Here is a 14619-nt window from a genome sequence, read left to right as displayed (position 1 = left end):
TTATGACTTTGAGTATAAACCTCCACAACATTTTATTGAAATTCACATTGAAGTGTTGATATATATCGGCGCAGAGGAAATGTTGAGCCCTCACGTCCTCCAACCACGAGAAAGTCATATCCATATTCAGTAAACACCACCAATCACTCAGTCCTCTTTACAACCTTCGGCAAAAGTAGCCAACTCATAGCCATAACCCCATAAAGGCCGATGCAAATCGGGTGCAGAACCATAGTACCAACATTCTGGGCAAGGATACCGGTAAAGAAAGGCGAAACAGCACCACCACTGCTCCCAAGCGCACTAACAAAGCTCAAACTAGACATATGCATATTCCTCGGAATGAGCTTTGTGAAGACAGAAGTCGCACAAGGATAAACCGCGCCAAGCAACAAACCAAGAACAGCAACGGAGACAGCCTCACCAATAACATTCGGAATCAGCCATGTAAGCAGCTGGAACGCCACAGCTCCAGCTATCATGCCCACAACAGCAATCTTCTCGCCAAGCTTCGAGGCCGGATGTGTCAGTAGGAATCGGCCTGCTGTGATGCCCGCCCAGAATCCCGAACTGACATACCCGACCCGTGTGGGATCGCCGTTTCGGTAGCTGATTAGAAACGAGACAACCCAGCCCGAGACGGAGACTTCAGCGCCTTGATAGGCGAATATGAAAAGCGCGCCCAGGAGGGTTGTACGGTTGCGCAGAGATTTCTTCAGTACCGCTGTTCGGGATAGAGGCTCTGTTTCCGAAGAAGTGATATTACCAGCACGCAGGGCCATCTGCGCTTCGGCCGAGGCGTCATCTTCGAATTTCCAGAATGCCCACATGGCAAATAGCAGATTGACAGCCGCCACAGCCAATGTAATGGCATAGAAGACCGACCACCGAATTCCTGCCGAAACCATCGCAGTAGCAAATAACGGCGCAACAATACCGCCAATACCATAAGAGCCCGTGAAGAAGCCCAGCGCAGTCGTTGCATCAGCCAGGTTGGCACAGTAAACATTGCTCAAGGCGAGGCTCAGTGCCATCCCGAATCCCAGGAAGAAGAAACAAGCCACCACGACGGGGAAGGGCGGTTCGCAGACGATCACGATATAGCCCGCGATTTGCAATGCCAGGGCTAGAGCGTAGCTCTTGGCGCGACCGAATTTGGCTTCAATGGAGTGCGTGAATGGCGCTGCTAGGATGAAGCCGAAGGCGTTTGTTACGAAGATTAGGGAGACAATTGCGTATCCGATTGAGTAGTGTTTTTCGATGTAGGGGATTAGGGCTCCTGGGGCGCTATCGTTCATGCCATTTCCTAGACTCATGAGGCAAACGCTTAGGAGTCGCCATTTGGTTTTCCAGGTGCTTGCTGTCCGGTCTGGGGCCCATTCTGTTGGGTTTGGTTGGATGTTGGGTGCGATGTGTTGTTCCAGTTCGCTTGGAGTAGGTGAGGGGAGACGCGTCCCATTGTCAGTTTGATAGGATGCGGTCTTGACTGGCCGAATGTCTTTCAGCTCGTAGTCGGACTGGGGCGTGGTGCTTTGCTTGTTGCTGCGAACTGCTGGTGGCGGACTGGTGATTCGAGATGTGCTCTCGATCTCAAGAAATGCGTTGAAACTCGAGGTCGCCATTGTGGAGGACATTTATCAGACCAAGAGCAGTAAAGAAAGCAGTGAAGAAGCAATAAAGGAAGAAAATGGTTCGTCCTGCGGAATCCGTAGGGGCTCTCTATTTGGGCTTAGCTCTTGCATGCTCCAGGGTGGACTTCCTAATCAGGCCTCGAGCCTGTGGAAACCATATCCCGTCTTCACATTGAAGTTGGGGAATGAACCTGTCTTTTCAATGTGGTCAGTATTGCCATTCAAAAGCCAGTCCACGCATGGAAAAAGCATGGGAAAAGGACCTTGTAGTCTGTATAGTTGCTGATACCGCCCCTCCCCGCCGATAAGCTCAAAATCCGCCAAATTCCCGAAATTCCTTCCCTCCGCAACACACAAACCATTTGCCTCTAATACTCACAATTGTTTTGGCAAAATGGGTCCTCCACGCAGAAAGATGCTGGCAACAGCTGAGGAAACCCTCACACCTCCCGACTCTCTCTCCGACACCCAACAGATCGTGCGCGCACTCAAAGCCACCGGAAACAACATCTATCTGATCGAACGCACAGACAAGAGCCAGGCACTCGTCGAGTTGCCCGCACGTTTCCGTTCCACGATCTGGATCAAGCGTGGCTCCTATGTCGTTGTCGATACTAAGGGACAGGAGGAACGGGATAACAAAATCCGTGGGGAGATCGTCAATGTGGTTAGGGATGAGAAGGCTTGGAGAAAGGCTCCTTTCTGGTATGTTTTGCAGTAGCCTTTTACAGGGATACGTCAGGACTCAATGTGCTAATTGGTGGACTAGGCCCAAGGAATTCGTGAAACAGCCCGCAGTTGTCGCCGCTGCGGACTCCGACGAGGAAGAATCCCGTGTTGGTCAAATGCCTTCTTCTTCGGATGAGTCAGAATGAGCGACGTGATATCCGTCGCAAGGCGCTGATTGTGTCGAAGGCTCAGCTACAATTGGGGTTTCGGGCTACCAGGACGGGGTCTAAAATATGTACGCCGCGGTTATGAACCGGGGCCGAAACTTTTCTTCATTGGACTTGTGCCTTACTGCGGCCACGCTTGTCACTCTTTACTTCTGCCTCGCCTGACCCATTGAAATATACGCCCAAGACCTGAATTGCAAGCGACAAGACCACCACAGCCGAGCTTGCGTTGGTGCTGGGGAAAACGTTCCACGCCCATTCTTGCAGTGCCCACACGATATATATCAAAATGGGATGCAGACCTGCGCGCCAGAGAAGGAACGGAGTGGCCCAAGCGAGATACGCAAAGAATTGATAATGCAAGGACCTGGCGCAAACCAAACCGATGGCCAGTGAGCTCAACATCACGGTCATAATGAATGGTTTGGACAGGGCAACTGTCTGTTGGCGTCCTCGGAGAGTATCCCTAAGGAAACGGAACATATTCACGCCAGATGGTTTCAGCCATGTTCCGACGAAGATAGCCAGCAAGGATATATGCAGTACGATCAGACCCAATGAGAATTCCCTTGAGAGGAAGGTTTCTTCGCCTATGAAGCGCCAATTGACTGTCCATTTGAACAAGAACTGCCGGGAGAGCTCAAATGCCCGAGAGAGGTAGCTTGTAGCGTTGGTTTGTAGGAAGGGGACGGCGAGGAGGCCCTATAATTCTCCATGTTAGTCAATGTTTCCGTGGCCAATAGATATCGTTAAGGCAGAACCAACCTGAATCAGCACCGCCATAACTCCGAGCGAAATACTGCGCGCCAGCCCCAAGCTGAGAAGAGTAAGAATCGCGATGGCCGGCACAAACAATACAAGTGTCATTTTGATGGCCACGCCGAAAGACCACACCGCAATCCCAGCCGTCCACTTGCGTCGCAGACACAGGGTAAATAGCAACCCACATAGCAAACGTAGCAGCCCCATCATTGAACATGCGCAAGACGAAGATACTATGAAGCCGTTTTGACAGCGCAAGCAGCGGGAAGAGATATGGGGGTGCTCCGGTCTGCCTGTAGCAAGCAACGACGACAATCAAGGTCGCCAAATACAGCACAGCAAACAGCGCTTGGCCGAGCAGAATATCGCGACCTCCATCTGTGAGGTGGAAGAGGAGGGTGTAGATGTATACGTGGGCGGCGGGGTAGACGAGCGGGCCTGTCGAGCCTTTGATTAAGGTGTAATCGCGTTCGCCGGAGATGTATAGTGAGATCTGTTGCATATATGTGGTCCAATCGATCTCAGTATCTGGCGGCAGGGTTGTGGTTAGCCAAATTGTGCTTTGCAATGGACGCGACGGCTGGACGCGGTCTTACATGCGATCTTCCAGATGATGAGGGCGCAGAGGAATGCGTCGCCGAGAACTAGGAGTGGTGCTATCCATCTTGTATGTCTTGGGTTGGTGAGCACGTCGTAGGCGAAGTTTTTGGCTGTTAACGCCATGGCGAGATGTTGACAGGGGAATGTTCAAGGTGGCCGGAGTTGGTCCGCTAGTATACGTACGTACTCCTCTTGGGCATTGTAGTATTATACTGTGGAAAAACACTTTGGTAGTAAGTCACTTGGGATGCATTCCTATCTATTTTCAATGTGGGAATTGTTTTATACGGCTCACTGGAGAGAATACATAGGTAGCAGCTCACTTAGAGTACTTGAGTCTGCTAGTAGTCCCTACGGAAATCATGTACCCCGAGTGTCTAAGTTTCAACCCTCCCTGCTCCTACAAGTATCAATGCGAGTGCTGCATACTAAACGTATGAAAGCAGAGAAGAGGCGCACAAAGCCCTGAAAGAATACACCGAGCAAACACTGAGTGGTTTCCACGCGTTTAAGCACTATATCACGCATGTCGCCAAGTCCAAGAAGAGTATGGGCAAGGAAGACGAGAATTTGGGGCCATCCCTGGGAAATGATACTAGTGCTTGTGATGTGACTCTAAAGCAGTGGAATCGACGACCCATCTACAGTAGCTGTCCCTGGAGCTACGGAAGCAGTCCTGCTGCAGCTCTTCCCCGTTCCCGATTCGCCTTACCCAGTCAAACAGTATTTTTTGATACGTTTAATAAAACATTTTAGAAAATATCTCTGTATGTGTAAAATTGTTGAGACAAATAAGGTCGAAAACCGGCCTTTGAGCTGTCGAGAGGTGGTGTAGGGAGACTTTTGTGACGGCAAGTAGGTCTAGCTCGGGACCTCGAGCATGGTCTTTCCTCCAGCGCCCATCAATCCAATCCAATCCAATCGATGCGTATTGTTACAGTCCATGGTATCATTAAACAAGGTAAGAAACAAGATGCAAAAGTCAGGGAGCGTGCTGAGCAATTATCGATCTCCCTCCGACATGCTGCTGGGCTGAACATTCGCTTGGACATCGCGGAATCCAAGCAATTGACCCAGCACACCCTTCGGCTTGGGCACAGGACATTCCCGATTGATATGTGAGAGGGTCTCGGCCTCTTCTTGCATCTGGAGGAACGTCGAGACCTCCTCGTCCACCGGACCAGCTGGTGTCGGAAGAGCCGGACGACCGGCTTCGGGGTCCATCTCAATCTCCTTCCGCCTTCTCCGTCTGATGCGTGGTACTTGTTGCCCGTCGGCTGTGATAGTCATTTCTGAGTCGGCAAAGGTGCGTCGTGGGGCCGGACAGGGGAAGACGTGCGGCACGCCAACCACCACGAGGGATGCAAGCAGGGTGCCGGCGAACAGGCCCATAGTCGACCGAGATTTGGGATGAAGATGAGGAGGCATTGTGTAGGAGGTAGAAGGGGTGTCTATGACGACTATCGAGGGGAATTGAAGGTGAGGTGGGCGTGGCCGGTTGGAAATTTTTTAGGCCATCGGAGGACCTCAGGATATAGGGACAATCGAGTAGCAAACGAGGTCAATAGGAAGACAATTGGATATCAGAGTGGAATTGCCTCGATTGACCAGCAGACAAGAGAGTCAATGGCGGTGGTGAGACTAGAAGAAGAGAAAGAGACAGCGCGGACATCTAATCTTATCTGGGGCCCGCGTGATTGGATGTTCCGCCTCAAGGCTCTTCTCTGCGCGCGACGATGCATCTTGCAAGCTCCGATTGAGCCCATTTGAACTTCTTGTTTTGCGAGGGGGTTTTGATTCTTGATACCCATTCTACCTCCCCTCCTAAGCTCCGCTCCTCCGCTCCTTCGCCCCTCCACCCTTAAAAAGATGAGCGACCTGGACCGGTACGCCTCTCCCCCGTGTCCCGTCGTTGATCCCACTAATCGTGTCTGACAGGGCGATCGAGCAGCTGCGGGCCTGCCGCCTGATCCCCGAAAGCCAAGTTCGCGAATTGTGCTACAAAGCGCGCGAGCTCCTGATAGAAGAAGGCAATGTCGTTTCTGTCGACGCTCCCGTCACCATCTGCGGCGACATCCACGGCCAGTTCCACGACCTGATGGAACTATTCCGCGTCGGCGGCGACGTCCCCGATACAAACTATCTATTCATGGGCGATTTCGTCGATCGAGGCTTTTATTCCCTTGAATCCTTCCTGTTACTCCTTTGCCTGAAAGTCCGATACCCCGACCGCATGACTCTCATCCGCGGCAACCACGAGTCGCGCCAAATCACAACCGTATACGGCTTCTACGACGAATGCATCCGCAAATACGGCAGCGCCAACGTCTGGCGCTACTGCTGCGAGGTCTTCGATTATCTGGCCCTCGGCGCTATCGTCCTCGGCGCGAGCTCCGAGCTTGAACCCACCTCCTCTAACATCCCACAATCCTCAATGTCCATCGACGACAGCGAGTTAGAAACAGAAGTACTCAACTCTAGAGGCGAAGTGACCGGGAGTACTTACCGCCCTCGTCAGCGTTCCTCCTCAGATGCATCTACAGATTCCCGAAATATCTCCCCGCCACGCGATATTTCTGCCGCCCCGGGTCAGGCTGGCGCGCCATCACGAACCGGTGCACCAGGGACAGGTGCAAGTAGCGATGTAAATGGAAGTGCCACAACCAGTCAGACTGGTGCGGTGCTTTGCGTGCACGGTGGATTATCACCGCTCATCGACTCCGTCGACAAGATTCGACTGATCGACCGCAAGCAAGAGGTGCCGCATGAAGGTGCCATGTGTGATCTTCTCTGGTCTGATCCGGATGAGATCGAGGGGTGGGGTTTGAGTCCTCGTGGTGCTGGTTTCCTCTTTGGTGGTGATATCGTTAAACAATTCAACCACCTCAATGGACTCTCTCTCGTTGCGCGTGCCCACCAACTTGTTATGGAGGGTTATAAAGAGATGTTTGATGGTGGTATTGTCACTGTTTGGTCTGCACCGAACTACTGCTACCGGTGCGGTAACGTTGCTGCTATCCTTGAACTGGGCGAGGACGCTAGTGGTGGCGGGACTGTTGCTCGCAGTAACGGTGAATATGGCCGGAGCAATGGACTGGCTGTGCAGAATACAGTGGTCAGCCCCGGAAGGAGGTACCGTGTGTTTGAAGCTGCGGCCCAGGATACCAGGGGCATGCCTGCAAAGAAACCCGTCGCTGATTATTTCTTGGTAAGTAGCTTCTGTCTTTTCTTTTCTACTGTTTGGCTCCATTTACTGATATTGTCTAGTGATACCACCGAATGCACTCGTTTTTTCGTTTTATAGGGTTCTTTTGGAAGTTGCATTTTGCGTCCTGGTGTTGGTACGTGATGATAATTAATGATCATCTATGAATATTTCTATACTCGCACTTCATCACACTTCATTTTCGGTCTTGTTGCACCTTCAACATAAATATCCAAACGAGCTGAACATATGTACTGCGCGACCCAGAATCATTGGATTAAGAAACCGAAGAGGCTGGGTTATGGAGTATCAGAGAGTCCTCTCTAATCTTCAAGCGCAAGCGCATCTGTGATCCTCCGTAAAGCCTCCATCAAATAATCCCGCGGCTGGGAGAAGACAATCCTAAACCATCCAGGCTGCTCCGATCCGAACAAATCACCGCTGGCCAAAAACACTTTTTCCCTCAACAAGACTTGCATGACTTTGTCACTGATGTCTTCAGTATTCTGCTCGGGGTGCAGCTGGCTGTACTTCTTTCCTAAGTTGACCCATAGAAAGAACGCTGCGTTGCAGCCTTGTGCATATTCAATATCATGCTTTCTGATATACTGAACTGCACACGTGTAAGAATTCGATAGCTTCTCCCGATTCTGATGTAAATATTCATCAACAAATTTCACATCTTCCAGCACAAGTGAGGCCAAGTAGTCAGAGACTCCAGATGCGTAGGAATACAGCGAGATCCCTTTCAACGCTTCATGGAAGACATTATTGGACTGCGATATGATGACCCCAACTCGAAGTCCATTTGCACCGAAGTCCTTGCTCATGCCCCATAGTACGTGAACAAGCCGCGGGTCAATGACCCCGTTTAACTTGATCGACAGAGTCGAATGAAATTCGACGGGTGGATGCTCTTGCTCATCTACGGTATTCTCCCAGACTGAGAGAGCGTATATCTCATCGCTGATGAGATGCATGTTGTGCCGTTGGCAGAGATGCATCATTTTGATGATCACGTTTTGGGAATAACAACGCCCAAGAGGGTTGTGAGGATGGCAAAGCATCAGTGCTTTGACTTTCTGGTTTGTTGTCCGTTGGAAGTCCAACAGAGCTTCCTCGTACCTGTCAACTGCCTCCATGCTGAACGGATCACAGTCTCCAAAGTTGACAGGAATGACCACTGCGCCGGGTCGCAAGGACATATCTGGTATGAACGTTCCATAGAACGGTCTGCCTAGAAGGATTCCTTCGCCGGGGTCTGTGAATGCCCAAGAGACATGTTCGATTGCGGAAGAGACCCCGTTCGTCACTATTATATGTTTGGAATCTAGGGGTATTGCGGGATGTAAATATCGATTGAGGAACTGCGATAGTGCTCGCTTGAGTCTCACTGACCCTGATCCTCCGTCGTTGTATGTGAGGTATTTAGCGGGAAGGTCGAGCTTCTTATTGATGAAACCCAACAGCTGATCGTGCATGAGGGAATTCTCTGCCACTCCAACGTTGACATATCCATCTGGGTTCGTTGATGGACACCATGGATTGCTAAGCACGTCCCACATGAGGTTCTTGGACACAGCTATAGATGCCTCATGTGCCCGACGAGACACGACAGTGTCCATTGAATGTGCCATATTGTTGTTATTGAAAGGGGAATTTAATATAAAAGCCAAAGAGTGGGATTCAGGTAGAATAAGACAAGACAAGACAAGGGGCATGGAGGAGTCATAGACTTTCCGGAGTTACTATGTCATTTCGATTTGCAAGTTATATACCTGTCCCATTCGGCTATTCCCAGCCAAGGTGGAATTCTGGAGATCGATATTCGTGTTGAAAAGAGCTGATCACTCAGTGCTATTACTCGAGAAGCTTTTGGATTATGCTCGGTGATGCGATCCACGGCTGTAGTCTTGTGGAAGTCCTAAACTGGTAAATTACCCGTCAACCAATTATTGGGGCCTTGACATGTTGGCTTCCTCAACTTTCAAGTCATAGCCTGAGATCGCTAGTAGAGACCAGATTCTTGTCTCAATCTGTCAGGCTAATTTCCGACACCATGATTTCTCTATACAATCCGAGCAGGAAGGATGTTCCAAGACCCTCTACGGCTGCATGTGATTGGACCACCGCCTTATCTATACAGTACAGTGTAGAATCTCCAGGCCTCTGCTTCCTGGGTTGAAAGTCTGGATAGGTCTATCTCAAAACGGTCATAGGATGCTTTAAGATGGCACTACTATCTCTTTTCTCTAATATGAGTTCAGCAAATCTGCATTAACAATCCCGATGTTCTGTCCCGAATGTGATGCTATTCTGTCGGTCACCATGAAATAAGAACCACGGAAATTGAATCATATGACTGCTGAGGTACGCATGGCTTGAACAAGGGCACTCCCAATGCCATATCTTATTAAGCGGGAGGCAATACGGTATGAGATTGGGTAGGACAGATGTCAGACTGTAAGCTAGATGGAAACGAAATCCTAAGAGCATGATACTAATCTGGATTAGCGTGAATTCGGTACCAGAGGGACTGCGAGTGTGCAGCTGCTACTTGTTTTACTTGCTCACCACCTTGTTCTTGATATGAGGCTATTCATCGGGAATAATGCAAGGTATGGTGCAAATGATTCAGGAGACAGTGGACTATCTGTGACAAGCAAACACCATGAAACATTCCAAGACCCAAGTATCTTCCACAAGTCACCTCCCAGCCCTATGGAGATCCGTGATCCCTGATCTACAGTCCCACCCGAATTGGGGCTTGCATCCGAGATTCACCTCTGATGGCCAGTCCAATAGTCGTGTGTTGATATCGAATTGACATTGGCACATGGTATTGATCTGGAAATTGGGAAATCTGGACCTCTGGAGTGGGCTCACTCCAGCGCCCTACCTCTTATACCGGGCTCGATACTACTGATGACCGGGGGCTAAATTCAAACTAGTTGGTCTCATCATGAAAGCAGGATCTGACAAAAGACTTTGTGCCCCATTGAAAGGTGAAAAAAGAACTCATCTGAAAATTAACCTGAAAGCTGGCTGTTTGAAGTGCACCCGAGATATGAGACAAGTGACATCAATGAGTCGGTGGTTCCGGCAAAAAGACAGAAGAATGCCCAGCTAAATTCAAGACCTAAACTGATCAGGGAAATGCCCCTCATCATGTATGCGGTAAGGGGGGTTAGATAGGACAATCGTCATTGGATTGATTGATAGTGTGAAGCGGTGACTGATGTATGGGCGATGGCTGATCGGGTGCCCAGTCTGTACAGTAGAACCCGGGCAATAAGTGCAACCACACAAATAAGATCTCTTGTCAGGGACCGTCAGAGACATGAAGCAAGTCAAACCCAGACCGCTGCAGTGAAAGATCAGACAAAAGAGGCCTTCACGTGCCCGGAGCTGTCAACTGTAATACACTTTTCGCCACGGTTGACCGACTGTGGGCTGGACTCCTTGGAAATGGTCTGAAATGGGGGATGCGGATAAACTCTTCTCTGTCACCTTACTTGATCTCTTTTCGAAAGCCCTAGAAACCCTTCCCAACCTGGTGCAGGTGAAGTGGGCGATCATTGCGGGCAGATTGTCTCACATTTTCCGAAGTGGCATTACCCGTGCCCGTTGCGCCCCTTGTCAACAACAGCCCCGCGAATCCCTCTCCCAACCCACAACACCCATTCTCGACCTCGCTCTACATCCTCAGCCATCATGGACGGGGACGAGCTGATCGCCTCGGTCGCCCACAAGATCGAGCGGGAGAAGGCCCTCATCACTGCTGCCAGTAACATGCGGCAGTCGACCGACAACCCCCTCGTACAGCAGAGAGTCGACGCCAACATCCGCGATGGCCGCAAGAATATCGCTTATTTGGAGGAGAAAATGAGAGAGCTGCAGATTCGTCACATGCAGCAGGAGGCTGGCTCACCTGGCCAGCGTCACCCGCATGGGGGTCCGGCGCCCCCACCAAAGGACTCCTCCGGATACGCTGGCGAAGGCGACTATGGTGATGGCCGCAACTATGCTCAGGGTGGCGCTGGGTCGATGCCGTCCGGCGCTCCATTCGCTGACCCCCGACCTTACGCTCCGATCCCAAAGGCCAGGCCAAACTACACGAAGCTAGGTGCGTCAGGTTATGTTCCGAGATATAAACTGGGACCCCTCAAAAATGTTGCGTTAAGCTTAAAATTGATTGGAATGCTGACATGAATAACGATGTCTCAGATCTTATCAAATATGACACTGCATACCTCGGGCCGAAGATTCAACTCATGTTGTCCCAACTGGAGTTCAAGCTGAGTGTCGAGAAACAATACAAGGCCGGTATTGAGAAGATGGTGCGCTTGTACCAGGACGAAGGTGACCGAAAGAGTCGCGCCGATGCCGAGGGCCGTCGCATTGAGAGCAACCAAAAGATCCAGCTATTAAAGCAAGCTTTGAAGCGCTATGAGGATCTTCACGTTGATATTGATCCTACCGCCGATTCGCCCGATGGTATGCAAGACACTACAAGCTTGGAAATGTTGTTGGTTCCGAGGTACTAACTAGTGGCACAGACGAGAGTTTAAGCGTCCCGAACATGCGCAAGCCTCTGACCGGTCTACTGACGATGCGCATCACCGCAGTCAAGGATGTTGATCATGCCGCTAGCTCTCGATTCTCCCGAGGTCCGGAGACATATGTGGTCGTCAAGGTCGAAGACACCGTCAAGGGTAAGACAAAAGCGACACGAAACGATAGATGGCTGGACGAGGCATTCTCCATGGATATCGACAAGGCCAACGAGATTGAATTGACCGTTTACGACAAGTCGGGAGACCGCCCGACCCCCATCGGTATGATTTGGATTCGAATTTCTGATATCGCAGAGGAGATGCGTCGTAAGAAGATTGAGACCGAACTCAACACAGCTGGTTGGGTATCCGCCGATAAGATGGCTGATGGTGGATCACCTCGCAATGACCACCCTGGCTCTCCCCAGGGAGCTTCCCAAGCCCCCGGCTCTGCACGGCCAGGTACCTCTGGTCAAGGTGGCCACCACGGCGGAGAGGTTTCGAATGTGCCTCCAACTGTGACGATCGATGCGTGGTTTGCTCTGGAACCCGTTGGACGGATTCAGCTGCAGATGAGCTTCGGTGAGACGAGTTTTATCCGCCGAGTCTTTTATATACTAATTTTGGACAGCTAAACAATTGAAGGACCGCCGTCCCTTCGACATTGGTCTCAACCGTCAAGGTGCCGTGCGTCAAAAGAAAGAAGAGGTTCACGAAAAGCAAGGTCACAAATTCGTTACGCAGCAATTCTACAACATCATGCGCTGTGCGCTTTGTGGAGAATTCCTCAAGTACGCTGCCGGCATGCAATGTGCAGATTGCAAGTACACCTGTCACAAGAAGTGCTACTCCAAGGTTGTCACCAAGTGTATTAGCAAGGCCAACTACGAGACCGACCCGGACGAAGAGAAAATCAACCACCGCATCCCCCATCGTTTCGAAGGTTTCTCCAACATCTCCGCCAACTGGTGTTGCCACTGTGGTTACTTGCTGCCATTTGGTCGTAAGAATGCAAAGCGATGCTCTGGTAAGCACTCTACGAGGATTCATCATTGGCTTGTTAAATATTAATATTTCTCATATAGAGTGCGACCTTACATGTCACGCTCACTGCACTCACCTTGTACCCGATTTCTGTGGCATGTCGATGGAAGCGGCCAACCAAATTCTCGAGACATTGATTCGCGCCAAGAATCACAACAAGTCTGCCTCTGTCAGTTCCGGTCTAAGCAATCGCACCCTTCGACCAAGCGGTCCGCCGCAGCCCCCTCAAGACAATGCTGCCCTCTCCTACCCCCAAAAACCGATGGAAGGCCCCTACGGGGCTATTCCCAGACAACCCTCCGCCGAAGCGGTAAGCGCAGCCACTAACTCCTTCATGACACCACAGTCACCAACAGCTTCTGCACAGGCCGCACAGCGCCAACAGTTGCCTCCGAAATCCCCTACGGGACCTTCCGCCGCCGCCGCTGCCGCCGCCGCCGCTACTGGCATGCGTAGCCCCCAGCAAACCCCGAGTATGCATTACCTATCTTTTTCGGGGTTGGAACTATGGTACTAATATTTGGATTATAGCTGAAATGAACCGTCCAATGCCACCTCAAGCACCTCAGCAGCCCCAGCATGCCCACTATGATCCATCTGCTTATGCCAACTTCCCGCAGCAGCCCCCGCCTCAGGCTATGCAAAAGGCTCAACCTTATCCGATGGCACCGCCGCCACAGCCCATGCAGCAACAGATGCCCCAACAAGTTGCACCGCCTGCTAAGGATGATGCTGCCCTGACACAGGCCAAGGCTCGTATTGGATTGGATCATTTCAATTTCCTTGCTGTTCTCGGAAAGGGTAACTTCGGAAAGGTCATGCTGGCTGAAACCAAGAGCAGCCGCAAGCTGTACGCCATCAAGGTCCTGAAGAAGGAGTTCATCATTGAAAACGATGAAGTGGAGAGCACTAAGTCCGAGAAACGTGTGTTCCTAATTGCAAACAAGGAACGTCACCCATTCCTCCTCAACTTGCACGCTTGTTTCCAGACTGAAACTCGTGTCTACTTCGTCATGGAGTACATCAGTGGTGGTGATCTTATGCTGCACATTCAACGTGGCCAATTCGGTCTCAAGAGAGCACAGTATGTCATTCCCGGGTATGAGCTTGAAAATTCGAAATTTGCTGACTCAAATATCCCAGATTCTATGCCGCCGAAGTCTGTTTGGCGCTCAAGTACTTCCATGAGAATGGTGTCATTTACCGTGATTTGAAGCTCGACAACATTCTTCTGACCCTTGATGGTCATATTAAGATTGCTGATTATGGTCTCTGCAAGGAGAACATGTGGTACGGTTGCACGACCAGCACCTTCTGTGGTACACCTGAATTCATGGGTCCCGAGGTAAGCATTTTCAAAGTAACTCTCTTTGAGACCCGATTTATTGACGCTTTCTAGATTCTACTGGACAAGAAGTATGGACGGGCTGTCGATTGGTGGGCATTTGGTGTTCTTATCTATCAGATGCTCTTGCAGCAATCTCCTTTCCGTGGTGAAGATGAAGATGAGATCTACGATGCCATTCTCGCTGATGAGCCTCTCTACCCCATCCACATGCCCCGCGACTCCGTATCAATCCTGCAGAAGCTGTTGACTCGCGAGCCCGAGTTGCGTCTCGGTTCTGGTCCCACCGATGCCCAGGAAGTCATGTCCCACGCCTTCTTCCGCAACATCAACTGGGATGATATCTACCACAAGCGGGTCCCTCCGCCTTTCATCCCCACAATTAGCAGCCCCACTGATACCAGCAACTTCGACCAGGAGTTCACCAGTGTGACTCCCGTCTTGACCCCTGTGCAATCTGGTAAGATTTTATCCCCTTTCGTCTACATCTGAGCCCTAGCTGACTGTTTCATTTAGTGCTTTCTCAAGCCATGCAGGAAGAATTCCGCGGCTTCTCCTACACTGCCGACTTCGCCTAATC

General features: G+C 50.8%; 7 protein-coding genes across 7 annotated transcripts; 3 read left to right on the top strand and 4 right to left on the bottom strand.

Annotated features, from left to right (window-relative positions):
- Positions 1 to 143: 143 nt before the first annotated feature.
- On the bottom strand, positions 144 to 1622 carry N7511_009142 (putative MFS efflux transporter; the record flags this gene model as incomplete). The annotated part of the gene is made up of 1 exon (XM_057131519.1): positions 144 to 1622. One exon carries the CDS (start codon positions 1620 to 1622, stop codon positions 144 to 146), a length of 1479 nt encoding a protein of 492 aa, XP_056979507.1.
- A 403-nt stretch (positions 1623 to 2025) lies between these two features.
- N7511_009141 (putative eukaryotic translation initiation factor eIF1a-like protein) lies at positions 2026 to 2506 on the top strand (the record flags this gene model as incomplete). The annotated part of the gene is made up of 2 exons (XM_057131518.1): positions 2026 to 2336; positions 2401 to 2506. The coding sequence occupies 2 exons, from the start codon at positions 2026 to 2028 to the stop codon at positions 2504 to 2506; spliced, it is 417 nt and encodes a 138-aa protein (XP_056979506.1).
- Positions 2507 to 2632: 126 nt separating this feature from the next.
- On the bottom strand, positions 2633 to 4012 carry alg3 (dolichyl-P-Man:Man(5)GlcNAc(2)-PP-dolichol alpha-1,3-mannosyltransferase; the record flags this gene model as incomplete). Its single annotated transcript, XM_057131517.1, is given in 4 exon segments — positions 2633 to 3229; positions 3293 to 3439; positions 3456 to 3817; positions 3886 to 4012. 4 exon segments carry the CDS (start codon positions 4010 to 4012, stop codon positions 2633 to 2635), a joined length of 1233 nt encoding a protein of 410 aa, XP_056979505.1.
- An 879-nt stretch (positions 4013 to 4891) lies between these two features.
- Positions 4892 to 5317, bottom strand: N7511_009139 (uncharacterized protein; the record flags this gene model as incomplete). Its single annotated transcript, XM_057131516.1, has 1 exon — positions 4892 to 5317. One exon carries the CDS (start codon positions 5315 to 5317, stop codon positions 4892 to 4894), a length of 426 nt encoding a protein of 141 aa, XP_056979504.1.
- A 441-nt stretch (positions 5318 to 5758) lies between these two features.
- N7511_009138 (serine/threonine-protein phosphatase) lies at positions 5759 to 7159 on the top strand (the record flags this gene model as incomplete). Its single annotated transcript, XM_057131515.1, has 3 exons — positions 5759 to 5775; positions 5828 to 7097; positions 7157 to 7159. The coding sequence occupies 3 exons, from the start codon at positions 5759 to 5761 to the stop codon at positions 7157 to 7159; spliced, it is 1290 nt and encodes a 429-aa protein (XP_056979503.1).
- Positions 7160 to 7417: 258 nt separating this feature from the next.
- N7511_009137 (pyridoxal phosphate-dependent aminotransferase) lies at positions 7418 to 8731 on the bottom strand (the record flags this gene model as incomplete). The annotated part of the gene is made up of 1 exon (XM_057131514.1): positions 7418 to 8731. One exon carries the CDS (start codon positions 8729 to 8731, stop codon positions 7418 to 7420), a length of 1314 nt encoding a protein of 437 aa, XP_056979502.1.
- Positions 8732 to 10808: 2077 nt separating this feature from the next.
- On the top strand, positions 10809 to 14617 carry pkcA (protein kinase c; the record flags this gene model as incomplete). The annotated part of the gene is made up of 10 exons (XM_057131513.1): positions 10809 to 11220; positions 11322 to 11591; positions 11654 to 12232; positions 12282 to 12677; positions 12736 to 13004; positions 13041 to 13167; positions 13226 to 13778; positions 13838 to 14039; positions 14094 to 14499; positions 14556 to 14617. 10 exons carry the CDS (start codon positions 10809 to 10811, stop codon positions 14615 to 14617), a joined length of 3276 nt encoding a protein of 1091 aa, XP_056979501.1.
- Between the last annotated feature and the right edge of the window lie 2 nt (positions 14618 to 14619).

This window comes from Penicillium nucicola (assembly GCF_028828085.1).
Source record: "Penicillium nucicola strain IBT 29836 chromosome Unknown utg000010l, whole genome shotgun sequence".
Lineage (NCBI taxonomy): Eukaryota > Fungi > Ascomycota > Eurotiomycetes > Eurotiales > Aspergillaceae > Penicillium > Penicillium nucicola.
This window is presented reverse-complemented; position numbering and strand designations above follow the sequence as displayed.